The sequence below is a fragment of the Athene noctua genome, chromosome 4, assembly GCF_965140245.1.
Source record: "Athene noctua chromosome 4, bAthNoc1.hap1.1, whole genome shotgun sequence".
NCBI lineage: Eukaryota > Metazoa > Chordata > Aves > Strigiformes > Strigidae > Athene > Athene noctua.
In genome coordinates this window covers 43,813,689-43,837,627 of record NC_134040.1, presented here as the reverse complement: position 1 = coordinate 43,837,627, position 23,939 = coordinate 43,813,689, and the positions used below count along the sequence as shown (strand labels likewise).

Here is a 23,939-nt window from a genome sequence, read left to right as displayed (position 1 = left end):
TTTATGCCAGTTGTCACCGTTAAAGTTTTGGGGGATTTTGGGTTGGGGTTTCTTTTTGGCTTGGGTTTTGAATTTTATTGTAACTATGCTGAGACACTTACATCGTCCAGATGGTTTGCATGCAGTTGTACTCAGATATAACTCAGAATATCCTATGGCAAATGTAATTTGTCTTTATTCTGTTGTTTTGTGTTTTTTTGTTTGTTTTTTTTTTTTTAAAAAAAAAAAAAAAGGTTTTCATAGCATCTTTCCAATGCTAAAGCTTAAGCTGTTCTATATATATGGAAATATAGAAGAGAAGGTCTTTCTCTTCTGCAGCACCTCACACAGCATTAAAACATTGCAAATCAAAGATGAAATTCGTCCATGCTGCTAGTATTTAGTGAGATTTAAGTGGTGCTTTAGGCTTTGTGCACATTCTTTCCACCCTAGATGCACATTGCTACGGCTGGAGAATAATTACATATGGCCATCATATTATATCATAGTTAAGCAATTAAAGTATGCTCATGGCATTCTGTAGAGATTAATGACTGAACAGGAGAAGTTGTCACAGCTTATTACCCAGGCTGGCTATCAATCCTCTAGGTAAAGCTTCTGGCCTGTGTTATTATTTCTGTCATAACCTGTTCTAATTTTAAAAAGGTGAAGATATGATTACTCTCTTCCATAAAAGCCATTTTTCTTCTGAATCTTTAATAGAATTGTATCCTTCAAAAAAGCTGCTACTGTGCTGTATAAGGCTTCTCTGAAGAAGCAATGCTAATCACAGCTGTTTTGGGTTTTGTCAGGGTTATAATATTTAATATGGGATTTGTTCATTTTAGCCAGTTTTTGTTTCCTTTCTGTGTAGAAAACCCATTAACTGAATTAATAAAAAATGTAATATTAATAAATTACCTTTAAAAATACAGCCTTTAAATTACTTTTTAAAAGTACAGAACTTAAAACTTCTGTACAAACACAAGCTGCATGAGCATTCAAGGAGAAAGGACACATTCACTGTGCTACTAAGCCAGAAGTAGCCTGTACAACGCACTGCAGTAAGCACACTGTCAATTCTTATTCAATGACATTTTTGCACACACACACGGATATGTACACGTACATACACATCAATCAAGAGTCGAATTGTGGTCCCAGTTAGTCTTTATTAATGCAGCTCTGTGGTTACTAATTTGCTATGAACTACTATGAATTAACATTGAAATCTTGAATATCAACACTTGGCTCAGTATCAGATAATAATATGAATTATAAATCTTCATAATATTTTGTAAAATTGTCATACTTTTATTTCAGAAAATAGTATTTTTCTAATTATATTCTGTAGATTCAGTTTAAGAAGTATAACAATGCATTAGCCCAGGGAAATCAGTACTAGAGGATGCCTCCAGTAGCCAATTTTGAGACTATGTCCAACTGTATCTTCAAATGTACAAAGGCTCAATCTTTTCCTCATTTATTAGAAATATATCTATGTTAAGCAACTATGCTTGGAAATCCCCAGAAATGTCATTTATGACAGGTCTTGAAATATGGAAGAGAAAAAAAGTGAAGACAGATGGACAGTCAGAAGAAAATCTGCATGTTGATACCCATCAGCATGGTGGCCTGAAGACTACAGAAGATTGTTATTATCTTAAGGCAGCAGTCTGCTTTTATGGAATACTAACTGAATTTTTCTTACTTGTTTTTTCTTTTCAACAGCTATAGGCTTACTGGTGGCAATTCGCAGTTCACAATCAACCCCTCAACAGGACAAATCATTACCAGTGCTCTCCTCGATCGAGAGGCAAGGGAGAACTACACTTTGGTGGTGGTGGCAAGTGATGGGGGCTTCCCCGGAGCACTCTCCAGTTCCACTAGCGTGCTTGTCTCTGTCGCTGATGTGAATGACAACCCACCCAAATTTCAACACCATCCCTATGTCACCCACGTCCCATCACCTACCACTTCAGGTAACCCAATCAGTGGCAGTGCTTGGGATACTTCAGACTGCATAAGCGTCTTAATAAAATGGAAAGCTGAGACACAAGAAAAGTTTCTAAGATGTTCCTCTGCAGCTGTTTTTCAGGTTTTGTTATCTTTGTGTTGCACAGAAATTAATAACAGCAAGGCTCAGTATATCACCCTAATTTAGCAACTTTTTTTTAGTTTGTTCCTTCCATCCAAATTCTATTATTGTCCTGCAGTTATGTAAAGAAGACATAGTATAAATGAGCACCCACTCAAAGAAGGGATTAAATTATTTTGCCAGGGTGAGGAAAGCAATGGTCTCTTCTTTTTCCTCTGAAAGTCTCCTCCTACATGTAGATGTTCTTTTTCCACCTTGAGCAATTCTTAAAGAGGATTTTGTCAACTGCTTCCAAAAAGGCTGTGTCTATATCAGATATTAATTATGTTGCCTTTCCTTGAGTGGTAAAGTAAAATAAAAAAAAAGCCAAGCAACAGCCTTCCTTTTGTGGTTGCTGCACCCAAATTAAAGTGACTTCACTTAGTGCAGGAATTAATTTCTGACTCAATTTATGTTTAAAAAGGCCTGATAAATATATTAGAAATGTGTAAGTCCAAACTACTAATACTTGCAGAAGTGCTGTTGCAAGGGGAAAGAAAGAGGAATATGTGTATTTGCATGAGGATGGAGAGAATTTACTGAAAAATTTTGCTATTTTGAGATTTTTTTCCCACGATTTCAAATGGACTAGTACCAGGACCTCTACTATCTCAAAACGGTAAAAGGATTTTATAATATGATCACTATATTACCATGAATTCACCAAACTGCAATTGGAGTGGTTGTCTGTGGAGCTCAGCAACGCTGTGTGTTTTCACATGCATACACATACATGGATATGTGATGCCTACAAAGAGGATTCCAAGACAAATGGTTTACAAAACAAATCTTCCTTTAAAAGAACAAAAATAATGGCTTATTTCCATGTCTTGGGTTTTCTCTCTAAATTTTAAACAATTGCAAATACTTCTCCTTTTTATGGAAGAATGAATTTGTTTACATTTCTTCCCTGTTTCCAGAACAGCATTATGAAATTATTTTATTATTGCATTGGTGAATCTTTGTGTATTCTGACTAGGGTACAGTGCCTATGCATGGCTCTTTTTGAGGTGTTTCTTTAAACATGTTTCTGAGGAGTACACATAGATTTAACTGATGTTTTCTGGCAATATCTTTTTGGATGCTTTTTGTATGAAACCTGCTAGAACTGGAAACACACAGAAAGCCTAAACTACGTTTACTCTGGTTTTAACTTAGCAAAAACCTAGGGATGCATGCACTTTTTTATCTGCAACTTCCTCAGTTGATAGTTCACTTTCATTTAAAAGGAAATGTTAGTAGCTTTCCACATTATTTTGAAAGGCTGCTGACAGTGATTGTTACTAGCAGGCATGGTGTCCATTAATAAAAAAAACCCAATAACTTTATTGCAGTCCAATGTAGAATCTGAATTAGCTTTCACAAAAGAAAAAACAAACCCTTGTAACTTGATCAGGGGTTTTGCTTTTATTCCAACAGAATATCTAGTGTACATTTTGAAAGAAAAAGCTTAATTTCCGTATTATTTCTAAATCAAGTTTAAAAGAGTGAACTAGTAATAATAATTAGTAATATAATTTGCTTAACTGAAGTAAAAAATCTTCATTTTTTCCTGTCCCATTTCTCACAAGGATTTGAATACTTTCCTTGTCTAAATATTCCTCTCCCTGGATATGACTCATTGCACATGACAAATAATGACATGAAATGTAGTTTTAAGGGGACACTGTCAAAGTCATTCCTGCCTATAAATGATTTTGCCTTAAGAGGTTGAAAACGACATGATTTTTACACAGGAGTGGGTATTTTCTAAATTTCATTACCAGTAAAACATCAACAGGGTGTTCTGCAGATTGATTGGACAGTGTCAAATCTGAAAGATGTGCCGTGCATTAGATCTGTAAACTCCAGTGCGAAAGAACACTCTGGATTCTCTGTGCAGATAGGCAAATATATAGGTTAGTGCAAATGCTGCCTGTATAGTCAAGCTCATCGAGAAACATAAATTCAGAAGACCTGAAACATAATATATTCATGTTATTGCACTACTGTGCAATAGTTTTGTATTCTATGTGATTTTAGCCCTGTCTCAGAGGACCAACATGCTTTTAAAAATGCAGCCCCATTAATTTCTGTCCTCAGAATACTCATACAAAATCAGAAACAAGAGGCTATTGGGGACAAAGGGGCAGCATCAGAATAGGAAGAAAAGGAGCTGAAAGGGAAAGTGGGTGTGTAGGGTAAATGTCCATGGGTGCTGCCTGTTCTCTTAGGTAATCTTAATAGTCATTGAATTTCAGAGGGTTTTTTTACATGGATAAATAAACTATGAGTAATTAAAAAAAAAATAAAATCAAAGGAACATTCAATCTTATTAGACTCATGGCTTTCATAATGTGAATGTCCTAGAAATGGGACACTAGACTTCCAAAAAGTTTCAAGTCCATCTTCCAGTGCAGATGTATGAGAGCCTCTGACATCTGGACGTGCATTTCTCTGAATGCAGTGACCTACTGTTCAGACCCACATTTTGGGGGCTGCATGACCATCTTGTGGGCTCACAAACTCACCTACCCCTTGTTGAACTTATCATCTCGTGAAAAAAGCAGTTCATTTTAAGAGCAGTGTGAGGAAGAACATACTGCTCCAGGACATGCTTCGGAGTGAAAAGCTGGCATCACATTTCCACACAATTGGTGCATTCATTAAAGAACTAACTTTGTTCTCCATTTCAGGCTCGTTTGTGTTTGCTGTGACTGTCACTGATGCGGATGCCGGCTCCAACGCTGAGCTCCATTATTCCCTCATGGGGAAAAACTCTGAGAAATTCCACATCGATCCAACAAGGGGGGCAATCCTGGCTGCAAACCCACTAGCAGGAGAGTCTGAAGTCACCATTTCTGTTCATGTGAGGGATGGCGGCCGGTATCCCAAGACAGACTCTACAACTGTCACTGTGAGATTTGTGAACAGAGCAGAATTTCCTCGTGTTCAGGCAGATCAGGAGACTTTCACATTTCCTGAAAACCAAGCAGTTGGTACGATTGTCACCACCGTCTCTGGATCTTCAGCCAGAGGAGGCTCCTTGTCTTACTACATTGCCAGTGGTAACTTGAGAAGCACCTTCCTAGTCGACCAGGTGACAGGACAGATTTCTGTCGGGCGGGCTTTAGATTTTGAAGCCATACAGAAATATGTGGTTTGGATTGAGGCCAGAGATACAGGATTTCCTCCCTTTTCCTCATATAAGAAACTGGAAGTAACAGTGATAGATGTCAATGATAATGCGCCAGAGTTTGAGCAAGATCCCTTCATTGCAGCAATAGTGGAGAACCTGTCCCCTCGGAAGATACTGACAGTGGCTGCTGTTGACAGGGATAGTGGCCTAAACGGACAGCTAAATTATGAAATAATTGAGGGCAATACAGAAAATAGTTTCAGTATCAATCGAGCCACTGGTGAGATCAGAAGTGTCAGGCCCTTGGACAGAGAGAAATTGTCTCGATACATACTAACCATAAAAGCTTCAGATAAAGGCACCCCACTCCAGAGCACGACCGTCAAAGTTATCGTTAATATTTTAGATGAAAATGACAATGCTCCGAGGTTTTCTCAGATATTCAGTGCTTCCGTGCCTGAAAATGCACCTCTGGGTTTTACAGTAACCCGAGTCACAACGTCAGATGAAGACATTGGGGTGAACGCAGTCAGCAGGTACTCCATAAGGGATACAAGTCTCCCATTTACCATAAATCCCAGCACTGGGGACATCACCATCAGCAGGCCACTAAACAGGGAGGACACAGACCGCTACAGAATCAGGGTCTCTGCTCATGACTCCGGGTGGACAGTGAGCACAGATGTCACCGTATTTGTCATGGATGTCAACGACAATGCCCCACGATTTACAAAGCCATCCTATTATCTGGAGTGTCCTGAGCTTCCTGGGATTGGTTTGAAGGTCACCCAGGTTTCAGCCACCGATCCTGATGAAGGATCAAACGGCCAAGTCTTCTACTTCATAAAATCCCAGTCTGAGTTCTTCCGAATTAATGCAACCACAGGGGAAATTTTCAACAAGCAGTATTTAAGGTACCAAAACTCCAGCGGTTCAAGCAATGTCAACATTAATAGGCACAGCTTCATTGTTACTTCTTCAGACCGAGGCAGTCCTCCATTAATGAGCGAGACAACTGTCACCATTAACATAGTAGACAGCAACGACAACGCACCACTATTCCTCGCTCATAAATATTTTACTCCTGTTACTAAGAACGTGAGGGTTGGCACAAACTTAATTAAAGTTACTGCAGTGGACAACAAAGACTTTGGCTTGAATTCTGAAGTGGAGTACTTTATCTCTGATGAAAGCAAAACTAATAAATTCAGACTGGACAGGAGTACAGGCTGGATTTCTGTGTCGTCTTCTCTAATGGCTGATCTGAATAAAAACTTTCTGTTTAACGTGAAAGCAAAGGATAAAGGCAATCCTCCACTCTCATCTGAGGTAGCTGTGGAAATAGTAGTAACAGAGGAAAATTACCATACACCTGAGTTTTCTCAAAGCCGTATGAGTGTTACTATCCCAGAGAGTCACTCTGTTGGAACAGTGATCAGGACGGTTTCAGCCCGAGACAGAGACGCCGCTATGAATGGATTAATCAGATACAATATTTCCTCTGGAAATGAGGCTGGCATTTTTGCTATTAATACAACTACCGGTACACTAACACTATCAAAACCACTTGATTTTGAGTTACACCAAAAGCATGAGCTAGTTGTTACTGCCACGGATGGAGGATGGGTGTCCAGAACAGGCTACTGCAGTGTCACTGTTAATGTCGTTGATGTGAATGATAATTCTCCAACATTCAGTCCTGAGGACTACTTTCCCAAGGTGTTAGAAAATGCCCCCAGTGGGACAACTGTTATTCGTTTAAATGCCACTGATGCTGACTCTGGACCTAATGCTGTGATTGCATATGCTATTCAGTCCTCAGATAGTGACCTCTTTGTCATTGACCCCAATACAGGAACTATCACCACCCAGGGATTTTTAGATTATGAAACAAAACAAAGTTACCATTTAACGGTAAAGGCTTTTAATGTTCCAGATGAAGAGAGGTGCAGCTTTGCTAGTGTCAACATCCAGTTAGAAGGGACAAATGAATATGTACCCCGTTTTGTGTCCAAGCTTTATTATTTTGAGGTTTCTGAGGCAGCCTCCAAAGGTACCATTGTAGGTGAAGTTTTTGCAAGTGATCGTGATATGGGAACTGACGGAGAAGTCCACTACCTTATCTTTGGCAACAGCAGAAAGAAAGGCTTCCAGATAGATGAGAAAAGTGGACAGATCTATGTTTCAGGACCTCTTGACAGAGAAAAAGAAGAGCGAATCTCTTTGAAAGTGCTTGCAAAAAATTTTGGGAGCATTCGTGGTGCAGATATAGATGAAGTAACTGTTAATATCACTGTACTGGATGCCAATGATCCTCCCGTTTTCACCTTAGGAACCTACAACATACGAATCAGTGAGGGTGTTCCTCCAGGCACCCATGTCACGTTCGTGAGTGCCTTTGATTCAGATTCTGTCCCTAGCTGGAGCAGATTTTCCTATTTCATTGGGTCTGGCAACAACAACAGCGCCTTTTCCATCAACCCACAGACAGGACAGGTGACAGTCACTGCAGAGCTGGATCGAGAAACGTTGCCTGTGTACAACCTATCTGTGCTGGCCATCGATTCAGGAACACCGTCTGCTACCGGAAGTGCCTCTTTGTTGGTAACTTTGGAAGATATCAATGACAATGGCCCCACCTTATCCACCAGTCAAGGAGAAGTAATGGAGAATAATCGGGCGGGAACTCTTGTGATGATGCTTCAATCATCAGATCCTGATCTCCCTCCGAACCAAGGTCCCTTTACGTATTACTTGCTCAGCACTGGCCCTGCAACCAGCTACTTCAGCCTTAGTACCGCTGGTGTGCTGACAACGACGAGAGAGATCGACAGGGAGCAAATCAGTGATTTCTACCTGTCAGTGATTACGAGAGACTCTGGCATTCCTCAGATGTCTTCCACAGGAACTGTGCAGATCAAGGTAATAGACCAAAATGACAACCCATCTCAGCCCAGAACGGTAGAAATCTTTGTTCACTATTATGGCAACCTCTTCCCAGGTGGAATTTTGGGCAACGTAAAGCCACAGGATCCAGATGTGCTAGACAGCTTCCAGTGCTCCCTTACCTCAGGAGTCACCAGCCTCTTCAGCATTCCTGGGGGTACCTGCGAGCTGCACTCACAGGCGAGGTCCACAGATGGCACGTTTGACCTGGCCGTCCTCAGCAATGATGGGTTACACAGTGCCGTCACCAGCAGCGTCCGGATTTTCTTCGCGGGCTTCAGCAATGCCACCATTGACAACAGCATCCTCCTCCGCCTGAGCACCCACAGTGTGCGAGATTTCCTGACAAATCACTACCTCCACTTCTTACGCATTGCCAGCTCCCAGCTGACAGGGCTGGGCACCGCTGTCCAGCTGTATGGCCTGTACGAGGAGAGCAACAACACCTTCCTGATGGCGGCCATCAAACGCGGCAACAACCAGTACGTGAATCCCAGCGGTGTGGCCACGTTCTTTGAGAGCATCAAAGATGTCCTCTTTCGCCAGAGCGGGGTGCGGATTGAGGCTGTGGACCATGACTGGTGCCTGCAGAGCCCCTGCCAGAATGGAGGGAGCTGCCTGAGGAGGTTGGCAGTGAGCCCCGCTCTGAAGAGCCATGAGAGCATCCCCGTCATCATCATGGCCAATGAGCCCCTCCGGCCCTTCGTGTGCAGGTGCATGCCAGGGTACGACGGGAGTCTGTGTGAGACAGACATTGATGAATGCCTCCCTTCCCCCTGCCACAATGATGGGACTTGCCACAACTTAGTGGGCGGCTTCTCGTGCAGTTGCCCAGAGGGCTTCACTGGCATGGCCTGCGAGAGGGACGTCAACGAGTGCCTTTCCAACCCATGCAAAAACGGTGCCGCCTGCCAGAACTTCCCGGGAAGCTTCAACTGTGTTTGTAAAACCGGGTATACAGGTACGCTTTTACTTCTCTATATCTTACAGTCCAGAAGAGATGGAAAGAGGGCAGAAACGTACCTTAGTAGCACAAGGTTGTCTGAATATGAGCATCCCCAATAGGTGAAGAGGTCATACAAAATGAGGTATTTGTAGTTACAAAAACTCAGAAGACCAGGTGCCCACAGTATTCTTTTATTTTAGCTCTGTCCTCAGGCAAGTCTCACTTACCTGATTTGCATTAAAACAGAAAGATTTTTATAAGAGCTATTTTAATTTATTAAACATGTAGAAACTATTTCCAATGCTCAAGTATGATTTTTCTGCTCTTGATACTGTTATGCATATTGTGGTAGCATTTCAAGTCGGCTAAGAGTGTGCCAAGCAAGAAAATCGGCCTCTGCCCCAAATTGCTTACAGTCATACAAGACAGAAAACAGATGAAGGATATGGGAAAAAGCAGAATTCGGGCTAAATGATCAAGCATGTTTGTTCTGTATTTTGTCCCTTTGTCATTTATTTTTTTTTAACAACAGAAATGTCTGCAGTATTCCTACCTCTTCTGAGTATTTTTTTCTCTAATATTTATTACAATTCAAAAATAACAGCACTTCATCCCTGGAAAAGTAGGATAACGTTTGCTTCTGTCATGAGTATGATATTTAAGGAAGGTCCGAACAATTTTGATGGTTGCTTATGGTGACTTTTTACAGACCTTGTAAAAGATTCTAACCAGAGAAAGTTAGGTAAAGCTTTCATTACCTTTTCTAAGAAGTATTTCTGTATCGCATATGCCCTAGGGCAGCCCAGGCCAACACAACCATGCTCATTATGGTGTGGGTATTTGGGCTTGCCACCGCTGCTACCAAAACTTATTGGTAACCAGGGGAGTGATCAGGGGGTTGATTGTTCTTTTGTTTTTTCTTAAACCACATTAATATAGGAGTTGTGATACACTTATTGCAAATGAGAAGGTTAATCAATTTTGAAATAGAGGTTTGACTACTTCATTTAAAGCACAGCTACAGCAGTGGATACGTATTCAGTGCGAAGGGTCTGTTGATGTGAGGGACACTGGTGTGATCTTTTGTGTGAACCTCACAAATGTACTACTGAGCTTCAGATCAGGAGCAATTATTGTTAACTGACAAGCAGTTCTAATTAAGTTACCAATCCAGAGTTTTATTTCACATTGTATTACTACATCAAATTATTTTGCCAGGAGCACGGCAAAATAATTCTAGGGCAGCTATCCCCTGTAACTCTTTAGGTCATTAGCACCAGAGATTACATGGGCATATGTTTGCTGTTGCAACGAAGCAAAACACATTAACTCTATCAGCATACTAGTGTATATGCCTCTAGCCTGTAATTTGAATCATCGAAGCTAATTTTTTTCTGGTTTTAAAGCTCATATCTTAATGTTCAGCCCTTATGTCAGCTAAAAATAGACCTCTGCATGTGACAAGCTCGACAAAAGAAGAACATTTTAACTAAGAAAACGTGATGAGAGACTCTTAGAGTTTGAAGTGTTGGATTTCTTTCACACCATGAATTAAATGTGGCATCTGATACACGCTTTCTTAAACTCCTTGTCAACGCAAATAATTTTAAAATAGACTACTACTGAGGCAGACATTTCTATTTCAGAGTCAGATCTTTTAAAATCAGTTGGCCATTGCAGAATCAAGAATTATTTAAGTGTCTGGAGATTGATCGATCAAGACAGAAAACAAATGGCACCAAAGAAAGTAATTAAAAACCAAAACATCTTTGGAGTTGAATATCAGCAGACCTTATTAGATAAGATCACAATTAATATTCAGTATATTTAGACATTTTATGTCTGCAAAAGCATACTTGAAATTCTGAAAATGTAATATTCAATAGGTTCTGCAAACAAATGTCAGAATACAGATTGTTTGAGAATGCTTGACATAGAGACTATTATGTTATTATTACACTGCCAACAGAAAGAGAACACAGCTGCTTGGGTGTTTAATCCTGATTCATATATGATTAAAGATTGCCATAGTGAATGTAAAAATAAAGCCTGAAACTTGTGATTGTAAACCTTGAGTGCCTCAGCAAAAAAAGAGTCATCCAAAATAGTGGATTTCTAATTCAGTTTACCATATACATAGCTTTGCTCCCTTTTTTTGGAATGAAAATACAGTCTCATAATTGAATTTGCATGCTTGGTAAAAAAATAATATTTACATGGTACCGCATACATCTAAAAGTTAGTATTTTCTGAGATTAATTCTCTTTTCACTGTAAATTAGAGTACACAAGCTGTAGACCTTTGTAATGGCCTACCTGAAAACTGAGAGTTTTACTTTGCCTTGATTTATTATGTTTTGTCAGCTGCATTTCACATCATCATACTGCAAAGGTAATGTAGTTCTTTTCACTGAATGGGATTATAAAGACTGATTACCTCAGAGCAACATCATTATGGTTTAAACAATCTTTTATAATTACATCTCTTAATGATGATCAGATTTTGTTTTTAAAATAATCACTTTCTGGAGAGAATATACTTTGTGATTTACAGTAGTTGTCTGCCCTTCCTTTGAACCCTTCATTTCCTGTTTTCCAGGACTCATTAAGATGAAGGAATGTAGGTTTGTGAAATTGTTTCAAATGCAAGATTAAAACATTAGAACAACCACTTTAAAAGATGGACAGAGAGAACCACAAAAAATAAAAACTCTCAGATCAGCTGAAATCTAACCCGAGAGCATTCAGCCAGTATCTGTTCCTGTTACATTTTTCAATTAAAAAAAAAAATTCTCAGGAAGTTAGATTTTTGCATAAGCCCCTGCATGTGATATCATCAGTTTGAGGCGATGAATGATAAACGCTGAATACTGTCTATTGTCAATTGTTCAGCATTTTCCTCATTTTCATGGTCTTCAGAAAAAAGACCTTTCTGACACAGAAATGAATACCCCAGATCTTTCAATATTTCAGCTGAGAAGAGATTGATAAATTCAACTGATTACAATGTTCACCTGAGCTGGAGTGTTACTGGGGTAGCTCTGGTTTGAACTGTCCCTGGTTCCCAAAACACTGGCTGAGATATTTCCTTCCCCTCACTGGATTTGATACCCTGAAACACTAATCAAACATATATGATTAGCCTAATTCTTTATGCTGTCCAAATAAAATTATTCCCCAGCTGAGAAGTGCAGAGTAGTCCGAATGTGTGAAAATGATTGTTGAAAATTGTCTTGTGTAAGCCACGGTAACACATATATCTCATCATTCTTCAAGGCACGTTTCTTACATGGGATAAAGGTCTTTCAGAACACTACTTTTAAATTCATGTTGTAAAAATTAAATCAGCAGACTGTTGTGGAAAACGACCTCTGAAAACGAAACTACTCTAGTTTTTTGAAGTTAAGATCAGTGGCATTTTCTGGAAAGCAATAAAAGTGAGCACTTACGTTTAGATACAAGCATACTGTCTTAGGCAGAATGGCAAAAAGAATGGGTTTGCAAGCTATATTTTTTTCTTCCAAATCTAAACCTTTAGTACACACTTTATCGTGTCTGTAACTCATGAAACTGGCAGACCATCAGGTTGGACTTGAACAAATACACTGTTTTACTAAGGTACTTGAAATCTGGCATTAGCATGGTGCGAGGGAGATAACTGAAAGTGGTAGGACAACCTGCTGCCATCTTGTATGGCTCTACTTGCTAGAAGAATAAGGTGTTAAAAAAATCTAAGTTTAGTAGAAGTTGCAGAACCATGTACAATGTAACTGGTATCACAGCAATATATCTGGAGGAATCCTCACAGTGAAGAAAAGACAAGAGAGAGACCGTGCTGGGTAAAGCCCTGAGCAACCTGATCTAACTTTGAAGGTTGCCATGCTTTCAATGGAGTTTAGACATCATGATGTCCAAGGTCCCTCTAGCCTAATTTTTTCCAATATTTCTGCAGTATATGTCCTTGTTCAGAGATCTAGAAAGATCAGTTTCTGTCAATCAACTCTGAGCAATAACAATAGAGAGAAAAAATAGGAGCATGGGAGGAACATGGTTTAGATGAAGAGTAAGAAGGTGCAGTATGAACACTGGCGGACCATCCAAAAAACAGGAGTTGATAGAAACTCTCTGGATCTTGCCAGAGTAACCAATCCAAGCTGCCAATAATAGCTTGGAATATGGAGACCTTTCCTTAGAGGATGGACGAGGAATGCATAAGAGTTTCTGCCTCAGAGGAGTCTAAGGAGGGACTGACCAAAGATCTGAAGGTAGAAGGAAACTGATGAATTGATGAAGTTCAGGATTCTGCAGAAAAGACAGCATGAGGCCTTGTAGAAGCAACTGTTTTCAGAAGAAACTGATGTGAGGTACTTGGTTGGTAAGATTGCCTGGAGGGATACACCCTGGAGAAGAAATTCAGGAAAGTTGGGATCTTTTAGAGGAAAGAAAAAGTTTAACTAAAAATTATCTTAAAGCAGGAAAAAAAGATGGATGCTTTTGAGTTTTAGGTTGTCATATCACAATTTTTTTTTAACTGAAAATGAGTTATATACTAAATAAAAATAAGTTGCTATTCTTTTAGTAGTTACTCAGCATTATATTACAGTGTTTACTTATTTATCAGTTTGTAGTTTATAAATCTCATCTGTTTACTGGTTTTTTTCTAATGAAGAAATTACTTTGCTCTATCAAAGTAATATTTTTTAAATCCCTATACAGAACAACCATAGTGATAAACTAGAATAGTATTCCCAAGTTATAATTTTGTTCCGTTGATATCTGGGTGAAGGACTCTTGCTTTCTAGGATAAGCATGCTTAACATGATGTGGTGGGTTGACCCTGGCTGGACACCAGGTGCCCACCAAAGCTGCTCTATCACTCCCCTCCTCAGCTGGATGGGGGAGAAAAAATACAACAAAAGCATTGTGGGTTGGGATAAGGACAGGGAGAGATCATTGACCAATTATCATCACACGCAAAACAGACTCCACTTGGGAAAATTAGTTTAATTTATTACTAAACAAAATCAGAGTAGGATAATGAGAAAATAAAAACTAAATCTTAGAACACCTTCCCCTCACCCCTCTGTTCTTCCAGGGCTTAACTTTGCTCCTGATTTCTCTAGCCCCTCCTCTCCAGCCTTGCAGGAGAACCAGGAATAGAGGTTGCAGTCAGTTCATCACCCGTAGTCTCTGCCCATGGGAGACAGTCCTCTACAAACTTCTCCATGAGTCCTTCTCATGGGCTGCAGTTCTTCACAAACTGCTCCAGCGTGGGTCCCCCACGGGGTGCCATCCTTCAGGAACATACGGCTCCAATGTGGGTCCCCCGTGGGGTCACAAGTCCCGCCAGCAAACCTGCTCCAGCGTGGGCTCCTCTCCACGGGGCCACAGGTCCTGCCCGGAGCCTGCTCCAGCGTGGGCTTCCCACGGGGTCACAGCCCCCTTCGGGCACATCCCCCTGCTCTGGCGTGGGGTTCTCCACAGGCTGCAGGGGGGTCTCTGCCCCACCACTGACCTCTGTGGGTGCAGGGCACAGCTGCCTCACCCCAGGCTGCATCAGGTGCTGCAGCATAATCTCTGCTCTGACACTTGGAGCACCTCCTCTCCCATCTTTGTCACTGACCTTGGTGTCTGCAGAGTGGTTTCTCTCACATATTCTCACTACTGTCTCCAGCTGCAATTGCTACTGTATAGTTTTTTTTCTCCCACTTCTTAACTATGTTATCCCAGAGGCGCTACCACCGTTGCTGATGAGCTCGGCCTTGGCCAGCAATAGGTTCATCTTGTAGCCGGCTGGTGTTGGCTCTGTTGGACGTGGGGAAGCTTCTAGCGGCTTCTCACAGGAGCTGCCCCTGTAGACCCCTTGCTACCAAAACCTTGCCATGCAAACCCAATGCACATGCATTTAAAGAAGAAAAATAAGCTTCGTAGATGTCTTTTGTTGGATCGTTATTCCAAATGTAAATAGACACATTTTTCCTAGGTCTTTAGCATGTCACTGAATGGAAAAGAATAGCTGAAATTTCTTCTTCATTTTAAATAAATACTAGTTTAATAGCTTTGATGAATTGTTAAATCAGAGTATTCATCTTCTCCTGTGTCAAAACAGTCGGAATAAATGCAAACACACTTTTATTAGTTTCATGAATTATTCAAACCATTGTTAAATATGAAGAAGATGTTGTTATTCGCTAGTTAAAATATGTGCAGCTAAAATAAACATCCATACTCTGTTGCTGACTCAGCAAATATGCCAGCTGTAATGTTAGCTGGGAAAAAGAAGAGTATTTAGTTAGACTGAATTACAGAAAACTGGGTAAGCTTGGGTTTTGTGAAAACTAAGAAACGTCATTGAGCTGCGTTAAGCACCTCTGTCTCACTCTTGCTACGTGTTCTTGGTAAGTCGAAGATCTGTACTATATAATATAATTTTAAAATAAAGAAAACAGCAAAATCTAACATAAAAAGTTAGCTCATCCTCCAGTCATGCCCATTAGAGAATAAAATATAAATAAATACCCCCAAAGCATAATTAGATTCAGACACTGGAAATGTTTCCTAGATTTATGGTGGATCTACAAGTTACGTATCAACCACAGGAATTCTCCAGCTCTCCATTTCCATCCTGCTTGCAGTCACACATGGAGGGCTGCTGCTCACATGGAAGAACTGCCTTCAAACTTCTTTAGGTTAAACAGAAAACTAGAGGGGAAAAAAAGATGTTTTCTTAATTTGGCAACTCAAGTTCTGAAATTCTGAAAAAGCTAGCAGCATTAATATAGCACAGTCCCAATTTTCTACAGTTTTAGGAACCAGCATAAGGTCTAAGGACTGTATATTGTGAGTTGCTGTCGTGTGAGATGTAAGAATTATAACATGTATGTGACATATAAGAATGGACACACTTTATGCAAGTTCATGTTGTACTTTTAACTTAAGTGTATATATTTATATGGTGTGAGGAATAAAATGATTCATTATCAGTGCAATAAGAAGCATTATGGCAGTATTAACCTTCATTATGTACATATCCTGACCTAGATGAGGTTCAAGAAGAGGTTTGAAAGAGCATGGCTGATTTTGCCAGTTTTTCTAGATAAACATGAGGGACAAAAATGATGATACTTTCAAGTTTTTGCTCAGCAGGCAGTAAAGGCTGGCACTGGTGGCAGAAGGAAGGCAGGTACCAAGGGTATAGTGGAAGTGTTGCTGAACTGATAAAAGCTAAGTAATGAAAAACTTAGCAGTGAAGACAATACTTTTGTAATGTTTCCATACAAAATAAAATTCCACTAAGAATCCCCTTGTCAGTATTTGGCATCTGTTAAAATCTTCACTTTTTCTCTTCGTTCCCTTCCTTGTTGAAATGAATTATGTGATTTCAGTTTATTCTCTGGTGAGTAATATTTACCACAGGTGACAGTGTCTGCTTAGAAAAGGACTGTATCCAGGGTTTTTAGCTCCAGAGGACTGTGATCCCTCTGAGTCAGGAAGGAGGTTGTAATTGATGAGAAAAAATAAGAAAAATCATATAATGTACAATAGCAGTCTGTGTTCACCATGCCATGTTCATACAGGCTCCAGGAAGGGCTGTCTCTGTCTCCTTCACATGAATGAGTACATTGCATTCGGGGGGGGGGGGGGGGGAATAATTTTTTTTTTTTTCAGCATCTCCTTTCATGATCTCTCTTTTATGGACACCAGTTAATAAAAAGTGTATCTTAAAAAAAATCAAACCACTAATACCTAGATGAGATAATTACGAGACACTTGAAAAGTAAAGTTAATTTCTCTGGGCTTGTGTCAGGGCTGGGAGCAGCCCAGCATCGTGTCTGTGTTTCCTCTTTCCATTCCACAGCTTCAGCTGGTCCCTGGCACCCTCTCTCCTGGCTATGCTGTCAGCATTGGTTCATAAGCTCGTGACTAAATACCAGCCTGACTTTCCTATTGACTTGAATACTCTGACCTGAAAATTGCTTTTATTCCCTAATTGCAGGGAAAACATGTGACACCACTGTCAATTACTGTGAGTGCAACCCCTGTTTCAATGGTGGATCCTGCCAAAGTGGAGTGGAGGGATATTACTGCCACTGCCCCTTCGGTGAGTACTTCCCTTTCCCTATTAATATTTCTCCAGTCTCTATTTATTTTTACCTGCATAATACCAAGGATATGTATATGGATTCCAGTCCGTGGGCAGGTCTTGGTCATCTCCTGTCCCCATTGTCTGCTTTTTCCCCAGCTACAAGATATTTCTGCCAGTAAGGCAGGAGATGGAAGCATGTGGCATAATGTGGGGGGGGTCACTGTGGCTGCTGGAGGGGGGGGGGGGGGGGGGGGAGGGCATGCCAAGGGTGCAGAGCAGTGCTTGCTCTCCTGCCTAATAACAGACACTTTTAGGAGAGCTGAAGAGTAAGACCACTGTAAACAACATCAGTATTCTTACATCCAACGCACTTGCAAAGTTAAATTGCAAAAAGGGGCTTTGGGATGATGTTGAGCAGAAAGGGCTTGGTTTTCTTTTGAGAAATTTGCATAATTTGTCAAAATATCTGTAAAGCAAGAATTAGGGAGCACATACATTTTTCTGCAAGTGAGGAGCACCTCATTTAATAGGACAGGCTGAGAGAGTTGGGGGTGTTCAGCCTGGAGAAGAGAAGGCTCTGGGTCACCTTATAGCGGCCTCCAAGTACTGAAAGGGGCTACAGGAAAGCTGGGGAGGGACTCTGCATCAGGGGGTGTAGGGATAGGACGAGGGGTAACAGATTTAAACCAACAGAGGGTAGATTTAGATGAGATACAAGGAAGAAATTCTTTCCTGTGAGGGTGGTGAGACACTGGCACAGGTTTCCCAGAGCAGCTGTGGCTGCCCCCTCCCTGGCAGTGTTCGAGGCCGGGTTGGACGGGGCTTGGAGCAACCTGGGCTGGGGGAAGGTGTCCCTGCCCGTGGCAGGGGGACTGGAAATAGATGGTCTTTCAGGTCCCTTCCAACCCAAAGTATTCAATGATGGTGATGATGATGATGATTAGATATTGGCACTATTATGTTTAATAGATTTGATTAAGAGAACCTGACTGAATCAAAACAGCTTTGTTAGCCCACACCAGTACTTGTCCACTGTACAATTTATTGTATGTTAATAAAGTTTTGAGTTCCAAAACCAGAGTACTATTCCAGAATCAGAGAAGCATATAGTAGTGCCAAAATAGTTTAATAATTATTAGAATTTAATTATCCCAAATTTAGCTTGTGGAATGAACCTAATAAAGACATAAAACAACAGTATTGGTTTTAAGTATCATGATATAATTACATCAAGATTGGTTCTGAATGCAGATCAATCCAGAATTGTCATTGTTCATATAGAAAAGCATGAGAGTAAATGCAACAGATTAATCAAAAAACAGATAAACCTGAGAAATCATTAACAGTGTTTTAAACCTCAAATGTTTGAAAACCCTCACACAAAAGTGTGGTTCTCAATACGTATTTGTAACTACTTCTGAATATAGTTTCTACTAACATGGAATAACTTCTTTATTCTGTTTTATTTCCTTTGTTTTACAGTTCCTCAGGGTTTATTCATTTCCTGTACACTCATAGTCCATTGTAAATGTAACTAATATTCATAAATTAAGTTTTTTCTCATTGTCACTGCGGTAAAAACTATCAAGGGAAATTATGTGACAGACATCTGAAAAGAAGTATGTAGAATGCACCAAAATATTCAGATCAACAGAAACATAAGAAAACATAATATTTTAATCACACATATGCTTATATATAAGTATAAAAAATGAACCACCAATTGATTAACAGTTCAGATAACAGCTATAAGGAGAAAAATAAATTGAAGTTGCAAATTTATTTTCATAACTAGATTAACAAATGCCTGATGATAATTAACAACTGTATCTGACATAGCTGTTAAGCATGCTTTTTTTTTGTTTTCTAAAGAACCCATAGAGCTCAATAAAGTGTACTTTGTTTTTCAGTATATGTAACTGTCACTTGTAACTGAATGTTTAAGTTTATATATACTTCAACACCCGCCAGTGAGTAGTAGGATTCTTCTGTTTAAGTTGCATATTTTTAATCATACATTAGAGGGTTTTTAAAGAGCCTGTGTGCCATAGCCATGTCTAGAATACATCAATACTTCATTTCTGCAAGAGTGCACGGTGAGGAAAAAAGTATTTACTTTTCATTTTACAGGTGTTTTTGGGAACCATTGTGAACTGAACAGTTATGGATTTGAAGAGCTGTCTTATATGGAGTTTCCCAGTATGGATCCAAACAATAATTACATCTATATAAAGTTCGCCACTATAAAAAGAAATGCCTTAATGTTGTATAACTACGATAACCAAACTGGAGAGCGAGCAGAATTTCTGGCACTGGAAATAGCAGAAGAGAGGCTGAGATTCTCCTACAATCTTGGCAGTGGCACATACAAGCTTACCACAACTAAGAAGGTGTCTGATGGGCAATTTCACACAGTTATTGCCCGGAGGGCTGGAATGGTAAGAAATGCTAAAATGAGAATTTAAGACAGGTTCAGCCAAGTCACTTTGGCTTACACGTGAACTCAGAGGAACATAAAATTAGTAACATTGTGTTTGCTAGCAGAACCTCCAACTTTGGAAAAAACCTTCCTCCAAATGACTCAAAGATCTGTAATGGTTTGTTTAGTATGATGATGATAAAGAATAATTTAAAAAACATGTGTAATGCCCTGTGCTCTAAATGTGAAAAACAAGAGCCAGGAATAATTAATGAAATAAATTACTACACATGAGGCTAATTAACTGATGCAGATTACAGGATTGATTATCAGGGAAGGCTAATTAACCATAGCAACTACAAAACCCCTCAGAATAATTTTTCTCAATATTTGGAAAATAGAAGCAGACAAACTTAAAATTCCAGATGTCCCTGACGTCCTTGAGCTAGTTCAGAGATTTTACCAATCTCATTAGACTGAAAGCATTTTTTTTTTCTGTAGTATATACATTAAAAGTTCAAAGGTGCTACACTGAGAGGTTTTCTTGGGGGAAGGAGGGAGGTTACCTTTTTTTTGTTCCCCAGAAAGCATCTGAGGGGAGGAATTCTGCCAAAAACAGGACTGAGACAACTGATTGCCATATGCCTGGTACTCTGACCCCTCACCTGCCTTCGTTTTTTTTTCCAGTAAATGTTTTCTATTCCTCTTCTCTCATTTTTTAAGAATATTTCCAAAGCAGAACAAAAACCAAATGCTCTTTGAGTTCAGGCCAAGCTTTTTGACTCCACAGTGAGTTAGAAATGAAACCAAATCTATTTGCCATCCATAATCAGTAACTATTGCCCAACAGCTCCCTTTTCAGGCAGAATGGCCAGCATACATGGAATCCCTTATTCTTCCCATGTTTGAAATTAAAGTCATATAAGAATAATATATAGCTAGGGCTCCACATTTTGTTTTATATATTTCAAGCCAGAAGTAGTGTAGGGAATAAAAGAATAAACTGTTCTACCCAGTGTGGCTCCCAGAGTCCTTGTAGAGATTTCCCATCATGAACTGCTGCAGAAGGCAGTGCTGCTGAGATATTTTTAAGCTGTTCTGTTCAGAGTGCCCTGCTGAAGAGCTTCAGGTCCAGGGTGAGATGTCCGTAGGCACAAATGTCCTGAGAGCAGCAGAGGGATGTGTTACCTTACAGTCTGGGGTTCTTTATAGGACCAGGGTTGTCTTCTGACCTTCCTAAACGGTGCTTTTTTCTTCTCTCTTAGAAAGTGTTGAGCCTGAATATGCATTTCAGTTGCATAGTGCAAGACCTGATTTCTCCGTTTACTGAAGGGGGGATGATTTAGTCTTCAGCTAGCTTTGCAAATCCAGTTTGTGTGTGTTCGTAGAAGTTATACATCCAAATAAGATGAAGGATAATTGTGATGTTGATGACTTTGTTTTAACGTGCCTTAATATCAACTACTTAATAATTTGCATCACAGCTTCCAAACAGTAAAGACCAAAAATGCACGTAAATCTTGAAAGGCACCAGGTTCCCATTTTAGCAACCAAATTAATATGGTATTTCTAATGATAAGATTTAAATGGCTGAGTATAGGAGCACACGTTAAAAATTTCAACAAATAAACAAAATACAATGAAGAAAAAAATAGAGCAGGAAAATGTTTTACTTGTAGATATGCCAGAGGGCTAGGCTATAGAAGAAGAGATAACATTAAAAGGACTATTTACAGAAAAATTCAGTTATAAATGCTTCAGGCCAAAAGCAAACATTTAAGACAACCTATACCTTTGAGTGATTTTTTTTATGTTTAAACCTTCTCGGTAATGTCAGCTGTTTACAAACACAGTATGTGGAAAGAATCGCCTTTGTCTTAGGTATTTCTGCTCTAGGAAAAATGTCTCCCAGGTGTCCCAAACTGTATAAAATAGCCCCCCTTCAGGATTTCAAATCTGTCATTTCCTACAGCACAGTGGGATTTTATCGGAAACTGGTAAAATCATTAAGTTGTCAGTCCTGAGCTATTGCAGAGTGACAGGATAGAAAGTCTCATAATGCGGCAAGGTAACTGTAGAGTAATGCTTAAGTAACAAGCAGGAACATTTGACTAACATTAGAAAATAAATTGTATGAACTCTGGTCCAAGTAAAATATATTCTCAAATATCTAGCCCTTCAGATGGGGTTGTAGCTTGGCTTTCACAGCGCATAGCGATGTAAGTTAGGGAGATTACTCTGATTGAGCTAAGAACAAAAAACTCATTTCATTTTTTGTTGTTTGTATTCTGAAGGAAAATATGTATGCGTATGATGGCATACAGACCAGCCAGCTTATTATTCTTTCTATGAATTGTTTCATTTATACAGGGCTATAATCTACTTTGAAACTGCAGACTGGTGTTTCTCAGGAGAAGCAGTTTGCTCATTATGTATGGAAAGAAATTCAAGATAAGCTTTAATGAAAATCAAAAAATTAAACAATTTAGATGTATTCTAGGGCATGGTTTAGGGCTAAGAGCTATGAATTCATTTGGTCAGTACAATGCATCAACTCACAGTATGTATTTGGAAATAGCATGGACAATCTGGGGGTGTTTCAACAAGATGTGGTTAGTGAATTTAGTTGCATGCAGGGGAAAAAGCCATTGCAGAGTAATGACATACTGATAGCTATTGCTGTTTGCTCAGCTCCTGTAGAGTAATCTAAATCAAAGTATAGACCAAGGCATTTTTAAAAGTGACGTTTGATTTAAATTTGCTATAAAACTGTACCACACATCTAGTTGGAACATGAGAAGCTGATACATACAGTTTGGAGATTATGTTTATTTTTCTAAAAATTTGTTTTAAGGAATAACTAACCTTCAGGGTTGTTGGGTTGTTTTGGTTTTTTTTGGTTTTGGGTTTTTTTTTTTTTTTTTGTCAGCGCATCTGTTATTAATAAATCGCTGTGGGGAAAATTCTTTGCTAAATAAGGAATAAAATAAAAACTCCCTTTTAAATCAGCAGGAATTATTTCATTATTTTAGTGAAAGCTTTGGTTAGAGTTTTAGAGATTACAGATAAAAGTGGCATGATTCGCTTTAGTGTAAATTACTGAGATGGGTAATGAGGCAACCCCGTTGGCTGGGGCTTGGGGATAATAATAAAGAGGAAGACTGCTCTGAGTGCTGGTGACACCTGGTACTTCTCAGCTTGTTCCCACTATAGGTATCCATATGTTCACCATTATCAACATGGAGCAAACCTCCCTTATGCCATATCAGCCTAAGTGTTGCCTTAATCAGGTCTACTTTGTTACTCTGAGTATTATTGAGTGGCTGGTTATTATTTTTAACTAGTGATCTCAGTGTTTGTACTCCCAGCTTTTGTAACATGCTTTTTATCAAGTTCAAGCAATACGTTTAATGTCATGGTCAAGCCCCTGAAGAAATGCCCTTTCTGTTTGGAGGGAGCAGCGCTCTGTTCAGATCAAGAGTAGGAGATGATATGAGCCAAAATAGCTGCAGTTTCAAGAAGTAAAGCAAACAAACACAAAACAAACCCTACCCAAATCTGAAAATGTTGTGTTTAACTGATTCTCTGTATGAAGCGGTCAATTAGCTCACTCTCTGTTCATATCCACATCTTGGTATTCACTATGTTGATGCAGTATGTAGTTGATCGGTGGCTCTGGGGCACCCTGCAATCCCAAGTGACACAGTAATATACAAATACTCCATTCTAGCCAAGTCATTGATATAATATGTTTAATCTTAAATATTTAATGTGCTTGGGGACTACAAGCTTGTAATACTTGGCATATTTGTGTGTGTGGCTTTTGCAGGCAGCATCACTGACAGTGGATTCCTGCTCTGAGGATCAGGAGCCAGGCTATTGCACTGTTAGCAATGTTGCTGTTTCTACTGACTGGTAAATAATTCTTCATTTTGGAGTTTTTTGGGGGGAGTAAAATAAAAAGTAAAATGAAAATCACCCTCTAAAACCAGAGAAATTTGGAGTACATGCCCTTAGCCCAGCCTCAGGCAAGGGATAGATACCTCAACTGCACTCCTTCAAGGCTCCCAAGTGTCATTTTCTCCCATCTTTGCAGAAGAAAATTAAATTTTTTATGTGTACTGCTACTTTCTAGCTCAGGCTACATTTCTGCGTGGAGTTTATTCAGAAATCCCCAGTTCTCAGCTCTGTCCCTGGGCTCTTGTTGGCACACAAGAAATGTATGGCCATGAGTAGCCTGCACTGTGGTGCAAACAGGGATAAGACTTACTGCCTAATGCAATGAGATTTCACATCATAATCCAGAAAG

General features: G+C 39.6%; 1 protein-coding gene across 1 annotated transcript in view; it reads left to right on the top strand.

The window, feature by feature from the left end:
- Positions 1 to 23,939, top strand: part of FAT4 (FAT atypical cadherin 4) — a 146,317-nt gene that overhangs the window by 107,119 nt on the left and 15,259 nt on the right. Inside the window, exons 8-11 of the mRNA XM_074904367.1 lie at positions 1,717 to 1,961; positions 4,792 to 9,141; positions 19,342 to 19,649; positions 23,460 to 23,545. Of these exons, the coding sequence (XP_074760468.1) occupies positions 1,717 to 1,961; positions 4,792 to 9,141; positions 19,342 to 19,649; positions 23,460 to 23,545 (4,989 nt within the window). The remainder of the gene's footprint in view (positions 1 to 1,716; positions 1,962 to 4,791; positions 9,142 to 19,341; positions 19,650 to 23,459; positions 23,546 to 23,939) is intronic.